The sequence below is a fragment of the Histomonas meleagridis genome (assembly GCF_020186115.1).
Source record: "Histomonas meleagridis strain 2922-C6/04-10x chromosome Unknown contig_40, whole genome shotgun sequence".
Taxonomy (NCBI): Eukaryota; Parabasalia; order Tritrichomonadida; family Dientamoebidae; genus Histomonas; species Histomonas meleagridis.
In genome coordinates, this window is record NW_027150884.1 from 467,729 (window position 1) to 491,830 (window position 24,102).

At 28.4% G+C, this 24,102-nt stretch overlaps 4 protein-coding genes across 4 annotated transcripts; 2 read left to right on the forward strand and 2 right to left on the reverse strand.

The window, feature by feature from the left end:
* Positions 1-1,842: 1,842 nt before the first annotated feature.
* On the forward strand, positions 1,843-3,228 carry GO595_006163 (uncharacterized protein; the record flags this gene model as incomplete). Its single annotated transcript, XM_067919486.1, has 1 exon — positions 1,843-3,228. One exon carries the CDS (start codon positions 1,843-1,845, stop codon positions 3,226-3,228), a length of 1,386 nt encoding a protein of 461 aa, XP_067773759.1.
* A 5,615-nt stretch (positions 3,229-8,843) lies between these two features.
* GO595_006164 (Superkiller viralicidic activity 2-like 2) lies at positions 8,844-11,690 on the reverse strand (the record flags this gene model as incomplete). Its single annotated transcript, XM_067919487.1, has 1 exon — positions 8,844-11,690. The coding sequence occupies one exon, from the start codon at positions 11,688-11,690 to the stop codon at positions 8,844-8,846; it is 2,847 nt and encodes a 948-aa protein (XP_067773760.1).
* Positions 11,691-12,956: 1,266 nt separating this feature from the next.
* On the reverse strand, positions 12,957-13,385 carry GO595_006165 (uncharacterized protein; the record flags this gene model as incomplete). Its single annotated transcript, XM_067919488.1, has 1 exon — positions 12,957-13,385. The coding sequence occupies one exon, from the start codon at positions 13,383-13,385 to the stop codon at positions 12,957-12,959; it is 429 nt and encodes a 142-aa protein (XP_067773761.1).
* A 2,125-nt stretch (positions 13,386-15,510) lies between these two features.
* On the forward strand, positions 15,511-16,089 carry GO595_006166 (protein LZIC; the record flags this gene model as incomplete). Its single annotated transcript, XM_067919489.1, has 1 exon — positions 15,511-16,089. The coding sequence occupies one exon, from the start codon at positions 15,511-15,513 to the stop codon at positions 16,087-16,089; it is 579 nt and encodes a 192-aa protein (XP_067773762.1).
* Positions 16,090-24,102: the final 8,013 nt, after the last annotated feature.

Genomic DNA, 24,102 nt, shown 5'->3' on the forward strand with positions numbered 1-24,102 from the left:
CAACAATTGGCGGTTCAGCATTTTCAATCTGTTCATCAATCAAAAACGTTACGATTCCAAATTCAGTTACAATGATTGGCGGTTATGCATTTTCGTCATGTTCTAATTTAAGAATATTAACACTTGGCTATGGAATCAGAGAAATTGGGAATTCAGCATTTGGTAATTGTTATTCACTTGAATGCATTTATTATTATGGTGAGACGGAACCAGATATTGGAATAAATGCATTTCTTAATGTTACAACAACAGTTATAACATATCCAACATATAAAGACAATACATTTGCAGGATTACCTGTTGTTTCTGGTTCTATCGAAGGGAACTGCAATCCAATTCCAACGAATTCATTTTCATCATCACATACATTCAGTCGCAGTGATGCATATTCTTGCTCTAATACATTTGGTCAAAGTAATACATATTCAGTATCAAATACATTTAGCCAAAGTAATACATTTTCAAGGTCAATTGCATTTATCGAATCAATTCAAAGCTATTTAACGAAATCTTTTTCATATTTAATAACTTTTACATTATCAATTACGCATTCATTTACTTATTTTGAAATACAAACGCAAACAATTTCGCTAATTACAATTAATTTGTCGTATATTTATATAGAAACAGAACTTATTTATTATGATTACACTGTTATTATTTATTCGACATTTTACAATTATTATTCGAATTTCTTTACATTTATTTATAGAAATGAAATCCAGACAGATGATAATAAGACGAAAATTATCATTATAATCGTTTGCGTTATTGTTGTTGTTATAATAATAATTTCATTACTTATTATATTATTGATTCGAATTAAAAACAAAAAAGAAGAAATTGCTGAAAACGAAATATCAGAACAACAAAGTGATAATAACCAAAATTCAAATACATTCATAACAGGAATATCTATATCAAATATTGAAGAAGATCCTTTTGCAGATGATTTTAAAGAAGATAAATTCATTGAACAAATATAATTTTAAATAAAACATTGTCTGTAATAAATGAAAATCATTTTTTCGATTTTGAGAAACTCCTAAACAATTTATAATGTTGTTTAAATTTGTTCAAGTAATTGTTAGTGATTCTCAAAGAAAAATTTAAGCATCGGTAAACATATCTTAACATCATAAAATATTTTTGTTTTTGTTTTCGTAGTTGATTGAATTTGACTCATATCGTCTTGTACACAGAATCAAGACCTTTGCCAGAAGAACATTTGACAGGTTAAATTGTTCTTTCGTGTTGTTTTGATTGATTGAATCGACATTCCCACAAAAAGTATCACTTTTTAATAGTTCAAAATATGGGTATTTGGGTGTGTAATTGCGTTACGAAGTATTTCAGATATGTTATGATCAGAATTATTTCTGGTAGATTAAAAATTTTATTTAAAAGAAATTTTATAAGAAGGCTCGTTGGTTAACCAAGTCTGTTAACAGCCTCTAACAAATGTGAGTACAAAATATGGATTAAAATCAAAAGCTTAACCAGAAACAAAATTAAAAAGTTTCGTTTACCTATGATTATTCAACCATTAGTTTTTTTCTAACGAAAATATGTAAACAGGATGTCAACAATGCTTCTTGAAGAACAAAAATTCGATGAAAAGTCAGCGGCTTATTCACTTTTTTCATTGATTTAACTGCAATAATTTAAAATACAAATTCTGGGTTAATTACTTAATAAATTCAGATAAAACCAGATAACATAAATCTCCATAAATAATAAATATATTTTTTGAGTCGTAAATTAAGATTGCTTCAAAAGAACGCGAAATCCAGAAGAAAAGAAATTTCATTTCACTTAACATGACATTTGAGGTGAAATAAAATGATTCGGTTTTGGAAGCCTAGCACCCCCAAGGAAAAGGAACTCTCTGACCTTATGGGCAAGATACAAAAAGAGAGCGACAAGGCCCTTGTTTCTTTGCTTCCCCGGCTCATCGAATTTATTCCTGAATATACAAAATTAATTTTATCAAAGCTCTCATCCAAATTCGTAGATAGTTTAAAGGGTAAGACGCCAGAACTTACTGATGCTCAATGCGCAATTCTTGATCTTCTTTGTGTATTTATGCAAAATTATGATCCACAAAACCCAGATACAAATCCTTATAATCTTTTGTTTAGTGAGTCCCATTTCCTTGATAATCTATTTTCTCATGTTTCAATTCTTGATCTCCGTCTTATAATGGTCATAACAAATTGCTTTGAATTTGATCCAATGCGCTTTGTTGGATGGATAAAAAAGAACTACAAAGCTGTGTGCCCTTTGATTAAAATGGCCTCAGAAACCCAAAACATTGAGTCCTCAAAATTAGTTCAAAGATTAACAGTTTCCAATATGAAAGAAGTTTATCCACTGCTTGCGCCATTCATCAAACCAATCCTCCCAACGTTTCCGGTCTCTGTTGTTATTGATTTTATGATCGCAAGTAATGAAATGAAGGAAATTATCCCAGAATCAAAGTTTGAAGATTGGCTTCTTGGTCACCCAAGGTTTACTATCTCGGACATAGAGTGTGTTACCAAGTTTTACAACTTCATCTGGCTTAGTGAAACAACAATTAAATTAATACTTCGCTCAACGCCACCTGAAAAGGTCAAAGAAATAGTATGGTTCCACAGCCGACCAGCTCAAAGCATTAAGCTATCTGAAGAAGTCTTAGCTGAATGTGAAAAAAGATTAATTGATAATGAATTTATAAATGAAGAATCACGCGATGATGATTCAAGGCGTACAACTTATCACTTTGTTCATCTTTTTGCTCTTTCATTTGCTGATCCAAACCAAGTTTCTGAGGAAGTTATGAAATTTGTTGTATCATTAATTGAAGATGAAAATGAGTACATTGCTTCTGCTGCCATCCAATGCTTCATAATGTGGGTTAACAACTACCAATATAAGGTCAGTCCTCACATTGCATTTACAATCGCATCAATAATTGCCGATAGAGAGAAGGGACCGTTTATTAACCTCTGTCAAGCCGCTTTAACCGTTTTTGCAACGACACTTCCTGTTTCGGCCGCAATTTTGACTGAAGATCCTTCTTTAAGGTTCTCTAATAGCTCTGTGATACAATTAAAGAGATCCGCATGGACATTTCCACACTTTGTGAAAATATTGAAATCAATTGCTACAATGAAGGTCATCGACTATAACCAAGCATACAACGCATTGGGATATGTTTCTGAGTTTCTATTTGATGGAAACTAATGTTTCAAGAATATTTTAAACATTATAATGCTTAAATCAGTTTTACTGTTTATAATGTCAAAATGTTACAAAGTATGTCTGAATTTTATATATTGGTAGAAAGCAAGGTAACTAATAGGAAAATTTCCAAGCCAAGTTATTTATAGGTAAATTCATGATATGCGCAAAGATCAAAATCTCAAATAATGAATTCATCCTCCTCATAAATTTCAGCAAACATGTTTTTATTTCAAATAAATATTATTTTTATTCTCTCACTGAAAATAAAACATTCAGGAAATATATTTATGCCATTAGCCAACTATTTCCAAATATTAGGCCACAGAATTAAGTAAGTTGGAGAAAAGATATTTTTAATTATACCCTCAAAAAGGCGGACCTCTTCCTCCAAGAAATGAATATGATTTTTTTTTCTGGAAGAAAATGAATCATTTTATTCTTTGTTAATATTACTTGTAAGTGAACATGAACACATAAATTCATAATAAATTCGAAATCAAGCTTTCAACTTGTTATTCTCAGAAAGATTTTTTTTAAATTATTTTGAGTTATCAAAATATATTACTCTCTATTAATATATGAGTTTAAATTTTTTTGTGAAATTAATGTATTTTCTGAAATAAAAAGGAAAAATATATTTTTACAAAACGACCGTTTATTACCAGATGAAAAAAAAATAAAATGCAGAATCTCCAATTGTTATTACATTTTCACCAATGACAGCTGCTTATAAATGGATCTAAATTTTGTTATTTTTCTTATATTAAATTTGTTTTCATATCTTTATGCAATTAATTTTTTAAACATACTTTAATTCTACCTAAATCATCGTATATCGCACTCCCGATGAATTCATCCCCTCCTGATTAAAGTTTGTGCCCCCTTGTGTCAAATTACTTTCAACTTTATGAAATTCTAAGATATTAAATTTATTTCAATGCCATTTTGTACCAAAACAATTTCTCTATTCAACTATTTGAAGACAGGCATTCAAATACAACTTCTACAAAATGATATTAAAATTGGAATGTATTTGTTTTAAAAAAGTAAATTAATTGTTGTTGCCTTGTTTCTGTGGATAATGCAAAGGCATGAAACACTGATAAAACTTAAATTAACATTATGAAAAACTTGGAATAGCTTAAGAATACCAAGGATGATAAGCGTTTGTTAAAATAATCAAATAGCTTATAAATCTAAATGAAAAAATCATTTTTTTGTTGTTCATTTATCGAGAAAATATATTTGTTTTTTCTTTTTGAATAAATCGACTAGTTTGGACATATAATTCGCTTCCAAGATACTGCTGGATACAAGAAAGGAGCTGTCATCAAAAAACAATAAGGAATTTTAAAAAAAAAATGTTCATTGTTTATGAAGATAATTTCTGTGAAAATATTTTTGAATGAATTAGATTTTAATTTGACTGTAAAAGGCGAAAATGAAAAGAGAACATTATCATCTCACTTATCATTGTTTATGACTCATATCGATCAAATTTTTGATGACAATTTCAATTTCAGATGGAAAACAACCAATTTCATACATTTTTGATGAAAATTTGAAGGTTTTTTGTTTGAGTTAAAATCAAGAATATATCTTCCAATTCCAATCATCAAATTGATGAAAAAATATGAAATATATCTATTAATGACTTTCAGCATTCGTTTTATTGACTATATTTCCAACATATTTCATGATGAAAATATTTTTCATAAAAATATAAAATATATAAATTTCAAAAACAAAAATGAAACAGCAAATCAACAGATCCATAACGAATATCCTCATTATATGTTCAATAATAACAAAAATCATTCAAATAACAAAATTTTATTTTTCTCATATGAAAAGATTCATAAAATAAGTTATAAATATTATCATTTATTAAGTCATTTGTTTACAAATTTATTTGCTATCTTTAAAAAATGTTTCGAATTAACTTCTTCTTCTAAATTTAAAAATCACTTTATTTATTCTTTGAAGAAAATTCTATTTTATTTTGATATTTATATAATAAATAAAGTCAAAATATTTTATATTTTATTGAGGAATTTCTTTTGTTTCATATTTAAATCAACAATTAAAAATTTATATATTATTTTATTTTTAATTATATTTAATATTCTTTTTCAATTTATTAAATATTTTTATAAAAGTTATTTAATTTATGATAAAAATAAACAAAATTTCAAAATATTTTTGATTTTAATGATTATATTTTTTGTTAATACAAAGCAATCATATAACGAAGAGACAAAAACACTCACAATATCTGATTCCATTGATTATTCAAATGATTACAAGAATGATACAGAACGTGTTATAATTATTGATGTTGGCGAGATTGAAAGTAATGCATTCAGAGAATGGCCTTTATTAACAACAGTAATAATTGGAGAAACAGTCGGAAATATCGGTAATAGAGCATTTGCATCATGTACAAAATTAGAATATGTCCAATTTCCAGATAAATTAATGAGTGGAATTGGAGGTGGTGCATTTGCAGAATGTATTTCATTAAATAATATTACAATCCGTTGTAATAGCATTGGTGATAATGCATTTTATAAATGTACAGGACTTGAAACAATAACTTTAGCTGTAGGCGTCCGAAATATTGGATCAGATGCATTCAGAGGATGTACAAACCTTGTGAATATTTATATACCAAGTTCTGTTACTTCAATTGGGAATGCATTTTTAGAATGTACGAAACTTCAATTTATTAATGTTTCAGAAGAAAATATTGGATATTCGAATTATGAAAATGATGGCGTTTTATATGATAAAGAAATTACACAAATTATTAGTTATCCGAATATGAAAAGTAAAACATTTACAATTCCTAATTCAGTCATTTCTATTATGAATTATGCTTTTGCAAGTTGTAATAATTTAGAAAGAATTTTTATTGATGAAAATGTTCAATATATTAATTCATGTGCATTTGTTAATTGTACATCACTTCAATGTATTCATTTTAATGGAGAAATTTCACCAGAAATACAAAATGATGCATTTGTCAACATCAACGCGACAACAGTTATGACAATAGAAACATATCAAAATGAAACATTTGGAAATATGAATGTTACTAAGGGAACAACACTTGACGAATGTCTCCCGCCAACACGCACATTCACTAACTCAAATACATTTACAAAATTGAATACATTCACTGAATCACTTCCATCTGATGCAACTTTATCTTTAACACATTCGTTCACTTTAACTCAGTCATTATCTATTACACTTTCGATTACATTTTATAGTAAATACATAAATACAATTTCATTGTTAACATTTGAATCCACTTATAGTTATATATCGACAAATGTCATTTATTACGATTACACTGTTATATATTATTCGTCTTATTATAGTTATTATTCTGACTTTTATACATTAGTTGTCACTGATTATGATGATGCACCAAAAGATAAATCGATCTCAAATGAATTGTTAATTGGTATTATATGCGGTGCTGTTGTGATAGTTTTGATAATTGTCGGAATCGTAATATTTATGATTAAATATCAAAATAAGAAGCGAAAACAAAATGAAGAAGAAATGAATATTTCAGATGAAAATAATAATAAAATTAATGAAATCGATAATACATTTTCAGTTGGTATTAATAATTCAAATATTGAAGAAGATCCATTTGCAGACGATTTCAAAGAAGAAAAATTTATAAATCAGATATAAATAAACATATTTTAAGAACAAAATATTTTAATTTGTTTATTAATTTCATCAATCCAAACTTTTATGTTATTTAGCAAATTTTATATTTCTTCTATTATATGATTATTATCGTAAATCCAATTTATCCAAATCATAAACACTAAAAGTAAATGATAAATTATATTAAAGAAAAAATTGGAAATTTAGAGATATTATGGTAAAAATGCAATATTTTTTTAAAAATCAAAAGAAAGATATTCAATTTCAAATAAGTGTGCGTCTTGAGTAGTTCTGCTTTTATCTGTGATAACTTAAGTTTGAACAAAAAGTAAATTATTATGAAAATAACAAATATATCGTTAATTCATTGTATCTAATTAACGCATTTTTTAACATATTTATGAAGTTTAAAATCATTATGCAAAAGTTTATCATAATTTTCTTGTTGTTTTCCTAAAATGATGAGCGTTCATCAATCAAACAAAGTATAAAATAAAAAGTTTTTTTTAGTATAGACCATGGTCAGCTTGATGTATGAAAGCTTACAATTTTACTTGAAAAATGAAAAAAATTGTATGCATCCACCTCCACTTCATAGGACTTTTTGAATCCATATTTCTTCATTGATAAAAAGTTAATTTTTTCGTTTGCTATTAGTATTCATTAATGGTCTTAATTATTTTCAATTTTCTTGATAGTTAACAAGAGTTTGTCAACAGGAAAATTCATGATCAAAAAAATATCTATAAAAATTTATATACTAAAACATGATGTTTATTTTGCAAAACAAAATAAAATATTATAATATTACTATAGTAAAAATATGTGATTAGATGATCAACCTCCTTCTTTTCATCTCTGTGTTATAGTTTTATTTTTTAGGAGGTAACGATAGATGTCCCTTCAGAAAATTTGTAATTACTTTTTCAAGCATATACACTTAAAATATAAATAAAATTTGATAGTGAAAATTATTTGGCTAGATTCGGGTTATTTGAGTATATAACTTTTATTTGTATAAATTGAATATTTCGAAATTTGATGGAAAAATTAATTCATAATTTTTTGATTATTTATACATATTAATATGCACAATAACATTGCTAAGTATACTATCAGGTTTATTTCAAAATATTGATTTCGAGAGAAAGTACATTTATTATGAAAATTTACATGACAAAAGATCATCAAGACTCACCCTTCTTTTTCTCTTAAAAATTTTATATAAGCATTTATATATACTAAATTTAATTAATTTGAGATATTTAAAGATTTCTTTCGCTGAATTTCGAGAAAAAGTAGTATTTTGCACGACGGTTTAAAACCCGCGATTTATCATTCAAATATTGTACGGTTATAAACTTTCTGGATGGTCATTAATCGTCGGTGAAAGAAAATTTGTAATGCATGCATATTCTAACAACTTTTTCTCAAAACTCAGCAGAAGAATCTCAATAAAACTTTGATATCATTTCAACCAAATCATCATCATAATCATATTTGAAAATAAAGAAGAAAAAAAGGGTCAATTTTTTTTATACTTGATTTAAATATTGCGTTTTTCAATAAAATTGCAGCTTTTGGTGTACTAAGAATAAAAGAAAGAAATCATGTTCTATATGTAAATTTATCAATGATACTAAAAGGGTTAACTTTGTTAGGTTACTCAAAACCGAATTCATAAAATCTGATGAAAAAATAGCACTTTTTAGGAAATGATTCACTTTTACATTTTCATAACCATTAAACTGCCTGTCCAATCCCTTCAATTTATGATGTAATTATGTGTAATATGATGCGCGTTTTCATAACTATCGTCATCGACCACAATTTTGATGAACGTTTAGGCCTTAACGTGTTTCGCGAACAAATTCAAATTTGAAAACATTTTCACCTGGCGAAAACAATTCAAATAAAAATCTATTTTATAAGTACAAACTTGCAGCGAAAATTATGTCGCGCTTAATCAACTTGATTGCCTGCATTATCATCAGCTCCAAATCCGAGTCACCCATTTGGTTTGCAGCCCTTGCTGTTTGCCTCAATATTTCCTCTGTTCTTTTCATTGACCGAATCACTGCTCCTTCGAAGAACTGCGGGTTATCCTCCATCAGCTGTGCGAACTCAGCGCCGCCTGCCCAATTGTACGTCAGCAGCATAAACGTTGGGTCTATATTTTTCATGTAATCATCGAAATTCGTATTAATACCACTTTCTCTACTTATTTCGACAATTCTCTTTACGATTTCTTTTGTTTGTTCCCATTGTTCGCTTAAATCTTCTGGTATTTCCGCCTCTTCTTTAGATCCACTATCACATGCGAATATACAAAGCAATGAAGCGATTTGTTGTGGTGTCAAATGCTTTAATATTCCATCGAATAACATTTCTGTTATCACTAATTCATCACCAGCTGATATTATTGAGGCAACTCTACCTTTATTAGTGATCAATTTTTCATTATCAACAAATCCAAGTTTTTCTAATACGTTTTGCATCGATTTTAAGTCTTCTTGCATAACAGCGGCGTTTAATATTTGGATTCTTTGTCTTAAATCTTTAATCTTTTGTTGAATTTCTCGTTTCTCTTTATATTTATTTATATCGAAAATTGTAATATCAACAAATTGTTCGGAAAGTTTTCTTAAATTTCCAATTTTTTCGATGTATGAATCATATGTATCTTTATTCTTGGTGATAAGATCTCTTTCGTTTAATATTTTAATTCCTTTTGATATAATCTTATCTAAACTATTAAACATTCGATTAATTGTTGTTCCTGAAAGTTGATCATTATTAAAATCAATTGATTCTTCACTAATACCAATGATATCATTAAAATCAACAGAAAAGATATAAGCTGAAGCACCTTCATTAGTTTGGATTGGTATTAATGTCTTTGTTATAGTCTCTTGACCTTTTAATGCTATCAATGCTTCATTAGTTTTCTTGTTTGTTGTTGCTACTACTATACCCCAACCCCAACCATTAGCTACTTGTACAATTCGACCTTTAGTTATAAATGTTCCAATGTTTTCAGGATTATATATTAAGTTATGTAATTCATTATTAAAATGTTCAAGTTGTTCATCTATTTCAACTCTCATTCTAATTTTAGCTTCATTTGGTATCTCAAATTCTGTTATTATATTATTATATTTCTCTAATTCATTGTTTAAAATTGGTATTTGTCGTTCCATTTGAAATTGATGAAATGATTTCCGCATTAAATCTTCAGGCTTTATTTGACTTGAACATAATAATGATAATAACATATGATATGTTATATGATATTCACTATTTAATGGTTGTGATGGTGATTCTAATAATTGTAATGTTTCTGTTTCATCATTTGTATCATTAATAACTATTACGACTGATCCAAATGTATCATTATTTCGTCGTCCTGCTCTACCACTCATTTGGATAAATTCTCCTCCGGATAATATTCGTCGTTGTTGTCCATCGAATTTATATAATGAATGAAAGATAACTGTACGCGCAGGCATATTTAATCCCATTGCAAATGTTTCTGTAGCAAATAATATACGAATAAGTCCATGTTGAAATAATAATTCAACAAATTCTTTCATAAGTGGAATTAGTCCGCCATGATGAATACCAATCCCTCGAACAACTAATGATTTAAGTTTGTCGATTTGCGGTAATTTTTTGTCTGATTCAGATAACTTTTCGATGGCTACTTCAGCTAATTGTTCGACTTTTTGTGAGTCTTCTTCAGAAATATATGACGTGTTTTCTAATGAGTATGGTAATTCATCACATTCTTTGCGTGAAAATGCAAAAACAAGAATCGGATCTAAGTTTTTGTTAACTAATGAATCTGCTACTTCGCACGTTAAACGATAGTTGGCATTCTTGTCACTTTTTTGCTTGGATTTCATCGCCGATACCATCATCTGAACAGAAATGCCATGAAAGAGACGCTTAGGCTGAGAAATTTGAACTGTAGGAACCATTGCAAAGGCAGCTTGAAGAGATCCTTTATCAACAGGACCATCGCCTTCTCGAACTTTATAAAGATCACCACCACGTGGGGCTAAATAATAATTTAATGGAACAGGGCGATACTCAGTATAAACAACATGACATGGTTGATGATGTATTTTAGCAATCCATTCACTAAATTCTCGAGAATTAGGTATTGTCGCTGATAAAAATACAAATCTGACCTCATCAGGAAGTAAAACAATGGACTCCTCCCAAACAACACCACGTTCAACATCTTTCATGTAATGAATTTCATCATATATTACCCAATATAACTCATGAATTAATGAATCACCTCTGTAAAGCATCATACGAAGAATTTCTGTGGTCATTACAAGACATGATGCACTTGGATTGATTGTTATATCACCTGTAATAAGTCCAACGTCATCAAATTCATCTTTTAATTCACGGTATTTTTGATTTGAAAGTGCTTTGATTGGTGATGTATAAACAACGCGCGCGCCTTTTGTAAGAGCAGCTTTAACTGCATAAAAAGCAATTGCCGTTTTTCCTGCAGATGTGTGTGCTGATACTAAAACTGATTCGCTGTTGTGAATACATGCAATTGAGATTTTTTGGAATTGATCTAACTCGAATTCATATTGAAGAAGTGGTTCCTCGGGAAAAGGAACATTTTCGATTGATGCTTGACCGTTTGGAAGAGCAACATAATGTAAAACATTGTCACCTTCTGTTTCAAATTTAATTGATGTTGGTCCTTCGTCTTCCTTTAATTCATCAGGAAGAGGAACAAACATTTTTCTTTGACCAAGGAAATGTGATGTGAAATTCTTTTTTTAGAATTTTTTTTTTCGTTGTTACACACACACTTTGTTGATTTAAAAATTGAACCAAACAACAAGGAATATTCATCACGATTATATATATGGCCGATTTAAAAAAAATCGATTTTGAAATATATTCAGGGTAATCAAATGAATATTGCAAAAATAGTCAAAATAAGCATGCTCTCTCTTCGCCAGCTCAATGGAAAGAACTGTGCTAAATATTTTATTTTTTTCTCAATAGTTTTGTTTTAATTTCTTCTTTTTTTTTTCTAATTTGTTCCAAATAACGTAAGAACTCTTAAATTTTTCTACTAAAAACAAAGGTAATCATTTTAATATTGGAACAAAATTTCTGAAAATGAACAATTAAAAAAACATACTTCTTTCTTCTTTTTAATATAATTGAGTTATAGATGGCTTGCTTTCCCAAAAGGTTACTAAGTATTTGTTTTCATTTGATATCAAATAAATTTTTTCATGAAAAAATTTATTTTATATATCAACATTTTAAGACATCCTTTAATAGAAGACATTACCAAGGAATAGTTTAGTAGAGGAATATGCTGGAAAAATTCATTTTTTATCTCTGATAATTCCTATTGTAAGGTAATCATCCATTCCAAAAAAGACGTTTATCTCAAAAGTTGTGCTTTGAATTCTGCGGTACCGCTGAAGAAATTTGAATGGAAGGACCAGAAATAGCTTTTTCAATCCATTCAATTGTGGAACGTAAACCCTTGAATTTTGTTAACCTTCCATCCGCTCAGATCCGCCTTCTTAAGCTGAAGAATTGCCAAAGCCTTTTGCTATATGAAGCAGTTTGTTTGAACAAATTTTTTGAGTTAGCAGAAGTTTTTATAAAAACGAGTAACAAATTTATCAAATCTCTTTGTAAATAAAATCTCTTCCGCTCTTGCACAAAGAGCCCAGCAAGATTTTGCCTAGAAAATATAAAATATTGAAATTATACGGTTTTCAAGGGTGTTTCAACACAAATTTTTTTATATCATAATTCAATTTTGAGTGGATTATATGACATTTGAATATAAAATGCAAATACCCCGTCTCATCTAAACAATAGCATGTTTTATTGCTAAAATTGTGATATCTTTTCATTATTATTATTTTATATGCAATAAGAACATCGTATTATTATTTAAACTCACAAAATTTTTGTTTTCATATTTGAATGCATTCAAAACAAGAACTGTCGGTTGTAAACATTTTATGGAAGTTTTAGCGCCCAGAGAAATTCAACTTCTTTTGGGCATATGAAAAAGATGCATCGAAATCTCTTTTGGATGAGAGGCTTGGCACAATGTATCCGCCGTAAACAAAGTTTAATATTCGGCAGAATGGGAGATACATCCTTGCGAGTTGTTTTGTGAAGCTTTGATGATGAAACATGCAATGATTAGCAATGAAGACCATGGCTTCGTTTAAGCTATCAAATCGTCCGTTGTTGCACATCCGAGGATCAAATGGAACAGGTATGACTTTCATTGATTTGTATTGTTGCTTCGGAAGACCAATCGATAATTCGGCCATGGGTATGGTCTTTTTGACCTGTGGCATTGTTATGGGTGGTGCAATAGCAAACTGGTTGAGGGGAATCTGCTGTGGCTGGAAAAAGAAAGTCATGATTCGAAGTGATTTTCTATGCATTCAATTCTTTCCTTTTTCAGAAAGTCATTTAACAAAATTGAATGGGTATATTTCGTCTCAACGGTTGTGTTTATTATGCTCATCGTGGTTCACTTTTGACTTTTTAAATAGTTTACTTGCATTTTTCAATTCCTTACAAAACTTTTATTGGATTTCAAACAAAAAAATCTTCATGAATAATTCTTATGATGAGAACCTCGACATATTTTTGAAGAAAATGATATTAAATGCATTTTATATTTAAGAATTAAATTTCTATGTAGAGACTATAATTAGAAATTTTAATTTTGATATTAAATGAAAGAAGTTTTGAAAAATCAAATTTAATTCAAAAAAACACAACTTTTCAATTCAAAAAAAATTGAGGGCAATGTGGTTCATCATCGGTTTTATGAGATAAAAGTTGATGTTTTATCCAGAAAATTTTTTGATTTCATATTCATAGAGTGGTATTTGATGCCAAATGAATACGTTTCCCGTTAAAATGTTTAAATTCCAGTTTTTAAGGATGTTTTTTGAAGAATTAACTATCATTATTTAAGTAAAACGATGTTTCTTTGCAATTTATTTTAATCTTTTTTATTATTTATCTAAAATAAGTATTTTATTCTTCCATTTTGACATAAATTTATGTGCTTAACGAAAAAATATTTAAAATTTTATTCATTTTAATATTAAAGTTTTGGTTTATTTATGTTGAAAGATTAAAGGTTCTTATCATATTTAGAAAATGATTTTAAGAACCTTTGAACTTTATTAAAATTTGTTTCCATTTTTACGATAGATATACTTCTGTATAAGTAATATAAAATCAAAAGACATCGGTCCAATAGCTCCTGTAATATATGGTGCTTGTCTCCATATATAATCTAACTCAGTGCTTTTAATAAGTAAAGAACTAAAGTATGTTAAATTTCCCATTATGCTTAACATCACATAAAAGATATTTAAATCACTTCCTGATTTTTCTTTAACATTTTTTACAACCTGTGGAATACGAGATCCTATGTAAATACTTGAGCCTATCCAACTAAATATTGAGCCAATCAGTAAATTTCCTTGATAAGGTTTTGCCCAATTTATTGAAGATGATTGCTTGGATAACAATGCAAGTCCTCCTGTGAGTGATGAACTTGCAGAAGAGCTATAAAATAAACCACTACCATCACTTGTGTTACTTGTTAAATCACTAATAGATGTAGTGAAATCGCTTGAGAGATTTTCAGAAAAGTTTTCTTCTGTTGTTTCAATTTTATGTAAAGGTTCATTTTCCTGTTCTTTAGCAAAACTATTATCATCTAAACTAATACCACTTGAATCTTCTTTTTCTTCTTTACCACAAAATTTAACAAGGAAATGATTATAATAAAGATATTGTAAAAATAGAATTCCATCAAGAATCGTGTATATAATGTTTGTCAACACTTGAGTTATTAAAGGTGCTGTATATATTGACCCTATTAAACTCGTAATATCTCCAGTTAAGATTAATGAGAAAAACCAAGGAGAAATACCTTTAACACGTTTAATTTTGAAATTTTGTATTATTTGAGGAGAAGAACAAATAACCCAAATCATTGAGGATACCAATCCAATATAAAAACTCCATTTCTCTCGAACAGTTACTACGCATTCTCTAAATACAATATATATCCATTCAACATAACCTGGCGAACAAACCATAAAAATGTTGAAAATCAACAACGGTTAAGATAATCAAATTTTTTAGTTTTCGTCACACTGAAAAAATGTGAAGAAATAGTTAAGATTGTTAAGAACATCAAGTTTTGAGAAGAAAAATTGATTTCTCTGAAAATTCTTAGTACTTTGCTTTATAACAAGGTTTATTTCATGTTGAAGATAATAATATAATAATGTTTTCGTTTTGTATCGCATTCAATTTTTGCAACTTTTATTCAGCAGCAATCTCTACGGTTTAAGTTAAAAGATTGCGTTTTATAGAAAACTTTTGGAAAGAGTTTTTATAAATCACCAAAAATTATCAAATTTTATTTTAGGATTTATAAAACATGAACAAAAAACTTATTCATTCCAAAATCATATTTGTTATAGAAATGAATTTGAATAACAATTACAAAAAAGTGACAACATCTTCAACTACAAAATGTCCAAAAAAATCAGCAATGAAAATGCTCTTCTAAAGGAAATGGTTGAAAGACAATTACAACGCCTTCTTTGTCAACTCAAAGATTTAGATGAACTTAAGGATGAACTTACAGAAGAAGAAATTCGTGAAACACGAACAGAGACAATGGAAGAACTTAATGAGTTTCGCATCAACCTTGATAAAATGATTTCAGGTGATATGACATTAGTTGATCAACTAGGTGCACTTAGACTTGCAACAATTGCTGCAATCAATGAAGCATTCAAAACTCCTGATATTATCAGAATGTTCAGTGCTCGCCAAACAGAGGAACTTCGAGCAAGCCTTGCAAAGCTTAAAGAGAAGATGCACCTCAAATCAATAACAGTAGCTCAATACGAAGAAAAAGCAATGGAAATATTAACGGCTCTTAAGTCATTAAATGAACCATTGTCTGATGAAGAAGCAGCATTTTTGTCCAAACAGATGCAAAACAGATTCAGCGGATTTCAAGAATCAAGCAATAGTGTCAATCAAGCACAAGGAAAAACACTTATATCCAAATTCGGAGATCAAACAAAGATTACAGATCAATAAAAATAGGTATTTATCAACGAAAAATATATTATTGTGGATTCGAATATAAAGTGTATTGAACTTGGACAGGAATATTTGGCCCAATTGTATGTAAAATACATAAATCTGAAGGTGATAAGATAATATCACATGATTGATCATAATCTTTTCCAATGATGAATGAAGAAACAGCTATATCAACATTAACGTCTCTGCCATCTACTGCTTTACTTGTAGTGTTTGCCATGACAACCAATCTTTTACCAATTTCAGATTCCATATCTTCAAGTAATGAAAATCTTTCAATTCTTACATGTCCATTGGATGATGGCAATGTGAAGTTCTCTCCTGATTTTATTACTGCAAAATGTTGTTGCTGTGGTAATTCATTTCCATCGTCCATGGTATAATGTAATTTGCCAAATAATTTGAAAAGAAATAAAAATGGCGAATAAAATTGGCTAGCATTAAATATTTCGAACTGTCTCTTCTCCCCAAGCTTTTACTTTAATATATGTTTAAAATCTAAGCCCATCAATAGCAACATTGAAATGTTTGATAAAGTGAAAATTATTTCCAAATTATAATAATTTTTTTTTTTTTACTTCAAAAAACAATTTTAAACAATTAAAAAAAAATCAATCCATGATTAATTTACAAAGAATTAAAATATGATGATCTTGGTCTTTTGACTTTTCTCCTATTTGATGAAATTGGAGTCCTCTCATTTACTCTATGTGACATTGGAATCCTCAGCACTGGTCTCCTTGGCGTGCTAACCATTGTTGCCTTGTTATCCTGCTCGATCATAGATGATATTGAATCGACCAAATGAATTGGCCTCTGTGAGAACTCGAGCTCTTTAGCGTGTATTACTTTCTTTTTTGTTGGCTTTGGACTTAACAAAATTTTTTGCAATTCAGCGTTTTTGTTTTGTCTTGATTCGTTTTCTAATATGTAATTATCAATTGACTTTTTGACGTATGCCAAATCAAAATCTTTTGTAATTTTGAACTCTTCCATTTCGTCTTCTTCATTATTTCTTTCAATTTTTTCATCATCAAAATTATCATCTTTAACTTCATCTTTTTGATTTCCAGTTATAGCCGGGATTTCCTCCACAACCTCAGTAAAGTGTTTAGGGTCTTTTTTAAAAGGTGATTTTCCAACATATGTTGAAGGATTATCCAAATCCCAATTGCTTTCATCATGAAAAAATCCGACGTAATCAAATGTATCCACTTTCCATATTCTTATACACATATCAACACCACATGTAGCAATAAATTTTCCATTTCCAATAATAATAATTGAAGTTATTTCATCATTACTACATCTTATCATAAACTTTTCTTTCAGCTTTATTTCATAATCACCCTCAATTATTTCCCAACATTTAACATATCCAAGTGTATCAGCGGTATAAACCAAACCGTTATTATCGTCAACGGTAATCACTGACATTGAGTGCTTTACACGTATCGAATGCGCATCAAATTTTTCCAAAATTTCCAACTTCGGAAGCAACAAAATGTACATAAACCCTAATGAATCACCAACCAAAATGAATGACTTAAAGCAAGCCAAACATTCTATCGAATTTTCCAATTTTAAATTAGCTTGTTGGAAATTAGTTTCTAATGACCATACGAAAATTTCCCCATTTATATCACCGGAAACTATACCATTATTATAATTCGTTAAAGATATTATATCATGTTTATGACCTTTAAATTGTCTAAAAAGATCAAATTGACCTTTTTCAGATTCCAAGTAAGCGCAAATTAACTTATCTCTATCTATTCTAATTAAGAAAGAGTTCAAACCTATAGCTATAAACATCAAAATATTAACAATTGCGTTATTTAAAGGGGACAATTTCACTTCTGATATTATATTTCCACTATTATAATTCCACAAATAAATTTTATTCTTTAAAGAACAAGTAATTACTCTTCTTCCAGTTATATCTATTGTTGCTGCAGTAATAACATTATTATTATCATTTAAGAACGTGGTTATATTATTACCTTTAAACATATTCCAAATTTTAAATGTACAAATTTTATCAATTGAAACGATTTCTTGGAATTCTTTCGTATAATATAACCCAATGATTTGATAACTATGTGAAACATGTTCTAAACTTTCATTTAATGCATTGATATCTTCCGCCCATTTAATAGGATATGAACAACATGTAATTAAACAATGATTACGTTCATCGAATCCAATTGAACTATAATAATCTTCTGGACGAAGTATTGTTTCATCATTCCATTCTCGAATCATCCGATAATTAATGATGTCCCATAAGCGGAACTCTTTCTTAATGGACATTGTAATGATATAATGTTCGCCAATTGTCGTAATAAAATTTGTTATGTTTTGGATTTGATTAAAATGGCCGCCAAGTTTAAAGATCTTTTTGAGTGGGGATAACGTCCATACATATGCATTACGTGAGACACCGTAAGTGATTAAGTTGTTCTGTGTGATGGAGAATTGAAATCCCAAAATTGGAGATTTATTATTGATTACTTGAAATGTAGTAAAGTTGTTGGTTTGTGGGTAATACATCCAGATCTTGATGGCTCGATCATATGATGACGAAATATAACAATTAATCGTAGAAATATAACTGATTTGTGTGATGCGTGATGTATGTATCGTTTCTCGGGTTAAGCGTTGGATTTGATAATCTGTGCCACTACGTCGGCGTGGTGCTATTAAGCTATATACTTCTAATAAACCATGCTCATCACCAACAAAGAAAATCGACCGTTTAAGTGTCGTATCGTTTTCATACAAACAGAGTGAAGTAGGGATGTTGAAAAGTGGCATTTGGGGGGACTTAATGGACTTTAAGTAGATTTGCGCATCATCACAACTCATTTTCCGGATTTTATTGGAAGATGGTGATGCACTAATACTTATTGGTAATTTAGAAAGTGTGTCATAATCATAAAATAAAAGACGTCGATTTGAGGTTGTGACAGTAAGAACATTAAATGAGGGAATCATGATTAAATGAGAAAAGAAACCAGGCTTAGTGATACATCGTTTAAACGAAAGATCTGTACTACTCCAAAAACGAATAGAATCACTACTAAGTGTGATGTATTGATCAATTTGATTATGAATATAAATTTGTTGAATCATTTCATGGTGACATTGGGATTTAAGAATCGGCGCAGTAGGTACTTTCTTGATGAACTTAGCTGCATTACTTTTGGAGATTTTATTAGTGGTGAATTCTCGCATAAGATAATCAACAAGTTCATCCCAACTAATATAGCCATTACAATTGGCATCAATTTTATCAAAATATTTTTCAAATTCATCTTGTGATAATTGTCCATTACAGATTATATTAATAAAATTTGAGTTTTTCCATTGATCAAATGTAATTTCACCTGCTTTAAAAACATCTACAGCTTCAAATTCTTTTTTTAATTCATCTAAAAATTGATTTTTCTGATGACTTTGTCTCATGATTGATTTTGGATTTGTTGGAAAAATTCTACTAGAACCTAATGACCGAGGTGATTGGCCTCTATTTTGGTCATTTTCATATTGTTTATTAACATTAAATTTTGGAAAATCAGATTTAATCACGTTTTTAGAAAAAAGATGGCACTTTTTCGCTTAACGTTCAAAAAAGTGCGTTTTAGAAATTTTGGCGGAAAGTGAATCAAAAGAAAGATCATTTACTCTATCTTTCTGATAAAATTCTTAATACTTTTATACACAAATAACATTTATTTATTAATAACTCTACTTAGAAATATTTGGTAATATCAACTATGCATAGTTACCAAAATTCATTTTTCAAATTATTGAAATTATCCAAAAATTTAAAGGAGTGGTTTAGGTTGAACCGGTGTTAATATATCATTCTAATTTATTCTTCAACATAAGGTTAATTAACCTTTTAAACTATATTTCAATTCATTCATACTTATGAAGTAATTTAACTATTTCTGTATAACCACATTTAGATGCAAACATAAGTGCTGTCCAAAATATTGGACAATATATAAATTTCCTGTTATGATCGAAGCAATGATAATATTTTCATTTACTTTCATCCCTTTTTCAAAAAAATGAAAGAATATCAAAATTACAATACAAAATACATTTTTCTCCGAATTCTTCTAAATTATTAATTTCAGCAATTTCTTTCTCATAAAGATATTTAAAGATATCATTTCGATGAAATTCAATTGTTGTTCCATATGCACATTCAAATGTTGAATGATTTTGTTCACATAAATGAATAATTTCTTCATTTCCACCTGCAATTGCATATTTATATGTTTTTTCTATTTTTGCACTATTCATAAGTAAATACCCAAAACATTTAACTGAAGAAAAAAATGCTGCATAATCAATTAATGAGACATTTTTATGATTAATAAATGAACATCTTTCATAAAGTGATGGCTCAATTGTTTGATTAAAATCAAAATTTGTTTGTGATGATATTTCTTGAAGTTTTTCTATTTCATCATTTCGAATTATTTTCGCAATATTTAATGGATTAACTCCTTCTTTTTTTAACTGCTCATGAAGTTCCCATTTATTCTTTGATAGTTCTTCAAATTTTTTCTGAAATTGTTTTATAAATATAGGATCAAAATCTGATATAACATCGAAATTAACAATTCTGATTTGCACTAAACAAATGTAATTGTTAATGGTATTTGCTGGAATATATTCTGCAAAATATAAAGATGCCTTATTTTGAATAATATTCTGATCAATCATTGAGTTTTGAATCATTTTTTCAAGAAGATATTTTGATTCTTGTGCATTAATCGGTAACAAAAATTTAGTAAATATATCTATTGTATTTTCTTTTGATTTATCACTAATTTTCTGTAAAAACTCAAAACATGTTTTTCTTTTTGATTTGAAACATAATATGAATACAGAATTCTACATATTGTCATAATATATGAATATGGAAAATTTTTAGAAAAATAATTTAATAAAGATTCAACTGATTCATCTATATTGTAATCATTTAAGTTAAAAATAATTGTTTCAAGATTTAATAATATTTGGGTGTTTTCTTTGTATTTGATAGTCTGACTATGAGATAATCCCATCAAAAATATTTGGAAACGAGTTATCTCAAAAATATTTCTGCTTGAAGGAATTCGTTTATTAACTTGTTTTGAAATGAGGTGATGTAACGTCTTTTTCAAAGATGATGATGAATGTCATCTCCGACTCTAGAGTCAGATAAAATCATTCATAAAAACAAAAATATCTTTCTAAAAATTAGAAGACAAAAATTTTTAGAATATCTGAAAAAAGATTATTCTAGATAGCTTTTTTTAATTTAAAGTAAAATTTTTTTGTAAAATTATTATGAATAGAGAAAATGATTCCTTTTTTGACTAATTCAACTATTGATAAACATTTTGTTGAATGTACAATTGATTAATATCTAAATATGATTCAACCAATATTTTGAATATCTTTAATTTTATACAATGAAAAACTTATTTATTTCTGAATTCATATTAAATCTCAAATTTTATTATAGGTTTATTTCATAATATATATTAATCAGAAAAATATTTCTTTATTACCTATTTAACTTCAAAATGAATTTGATTTCCATTGCATGCAATTTATCCAACTAATTATTAATTTTTTTACTTTTTACTAACCAAAGTGCTTAAATTGTTTCAAGTATTTCATGATTTTCACTTAGAGCATGCATATACTTTTCCACAAAATCTTCTTTGATTTCTTTAGTAGCAAATTTGAACATGACACATTCATTTTTAAGCATCCCAGTTGCATAATTTTTTGAATTGATTACGACATTCCCTTTTTTTAAAAAGGATTCTTGAACTTCCATACCAGGGAGGATAAAATGATTAAGATACACATTATCAAAGTTTTCTTTACTTCTCATTAAAATTCGATATCTACCCGTTTCATTATGTTTAAGAATTCTTACTATACCTTGACCATCAAAGTCATACCTATTGAATTTATATTCAAGTTGATTATATAAAACGCAAAAAGATGTATGAATTTCTGTTTCTCCTTTATCAGGATCACCATTAATAAAGAACTGATTCATTGTATTTTGTATCGTTTCAAGTATTTTTGCACTTATTGTTGGACGCGCATTTTGTTCTAAAGGCAGTTCTTTGTTTTCTTCATTCATTAGTTGAATATAATTGAATGATATCTTTATGCTGAGTTTTTTTATACTCATAAAAATGATAACCAATTGGTTATTATATATTTTTATTTATGCAATCTTGTTTAAATATATAAATTTAAAGAGTTCCTTTATTTAATAACTACTATTTAATGGTTTCCCACATTATTAATTTTATTTATATATTTTTTTGGTTTAAGTATATAAAACCTCGAAATGAATTTTCTCAGATAGTAAAAAAAAAAATTTAGAACTCATATAATTTTTAATATGGAAGTGTGCCTCTTTCCATGAACATTTTTGCAATTTCTTGGAAATCACCTTTAATTGCCATACGAAGCGGAGACCACTCAAATCAAAATGAATTCCATTTATATCCCTTACATTTGGATCAGCACCTTTTTCTAGTAGTACTTCCACAGCATCATAATTACCTTTTTCAGCTGCGACATGAAGAGCAGTACGAAATTATATTTATCAATTCCCAAAGCATTTTTTGCATTAATATTTATTCCATTTTCACATAGTACCTTAATACAATCTATAGAATTATTCGAAGCGGCATAATGAATTGAAGAATTACGATCTTTATCACATGCATTTACATTAGCTCCTTTACTTAACAGAAGAATTGCCATTTTTGGCTTTTCATTCTTAATAGCATAATGAAGAGCTGTCATTCCACAATTATCAACAAGATCAATATTCCCATAAAGTGATAACAAAATTAAAATAGAATATAAAGAACCAGAAACAGCTGCAAGATGAATCGGTGTTTCACCATGAACTGCTGGTATAGATGCATTAAAATCTGCATCTAATAACGCATGAACAAGATCAGCGACATCAGGTTTTTTGGTGTCGTCTTGATCTTCATCATTTGTACTTCGAATTTCCCCACTTCCATCATCATTTAGTGCATTTGGTACACCATATGTTTCTAAAAGTGTAATGAAATTATCAAAAGATGAGTATACAGCATTGTGGATAGGTGTGTTCCAATTAATGATAAATAAACTTTATGATTTTTTAATAAACCCATTTGTCTGTATTCTGTTCAAGCCTTTTAAAAAAGTATTTGATTATCAATAAGGGTTGATTATATTCTGCAGCATAATGTAGGAATGTTCGGAAATTAAAAAAGAAACCCCAAAATAACATTATAATTTCTGGAATTTTGAAATAAACCATGTCTCGAACTGTTAAATCTGCATTTCCATCAATAAGTAGATCAGCTGCGAACTTATTTTTACGTTGAATGGCAAGAAAAATGGGAGCATTATGTAACAAAAATAAAAACCAAATGGATGAAAATTAAGAAAACATCAAATGAAAATTAAGAAACTTTCGGTAAATTTACAAAAAACGACATTTAAATCACCTCCTTCCTCTTTGTATTTTTTTAGACTTGCATTATCTTCGTTTATGATGAATTTAGTAAAATCCATCGAAAGTTAGAAAAAACGTTACAAATTTTAACGTATTCAACATCACTTTTCATTTGAAAACAAGGCTTAAGGGCTGACTAGATATAAATTCATCTTTTAGTAAGTTAATGGATTGGCCAGACATCAAAAACTGTAAAAAAAAAGATTGTATAGACATATATTCTATTCTCAAGAATCATAACAAATGGTTGTATCTTTAATAGGAGAAATAAAAGGATTACTATAAATAAATAGAGATGGGAGGAATTAAATGTGTTAAATCACCATATGTTAGGTGTAAATATTTATCATTTTCGGTCTCAACATGTGAATCTTCAGTATGTGGATTTTTTTTTTTCTTGAAAATATATTTCTTGGAGGTGAACAAAGCCAACTGCATGTGAAATCTGAATATAT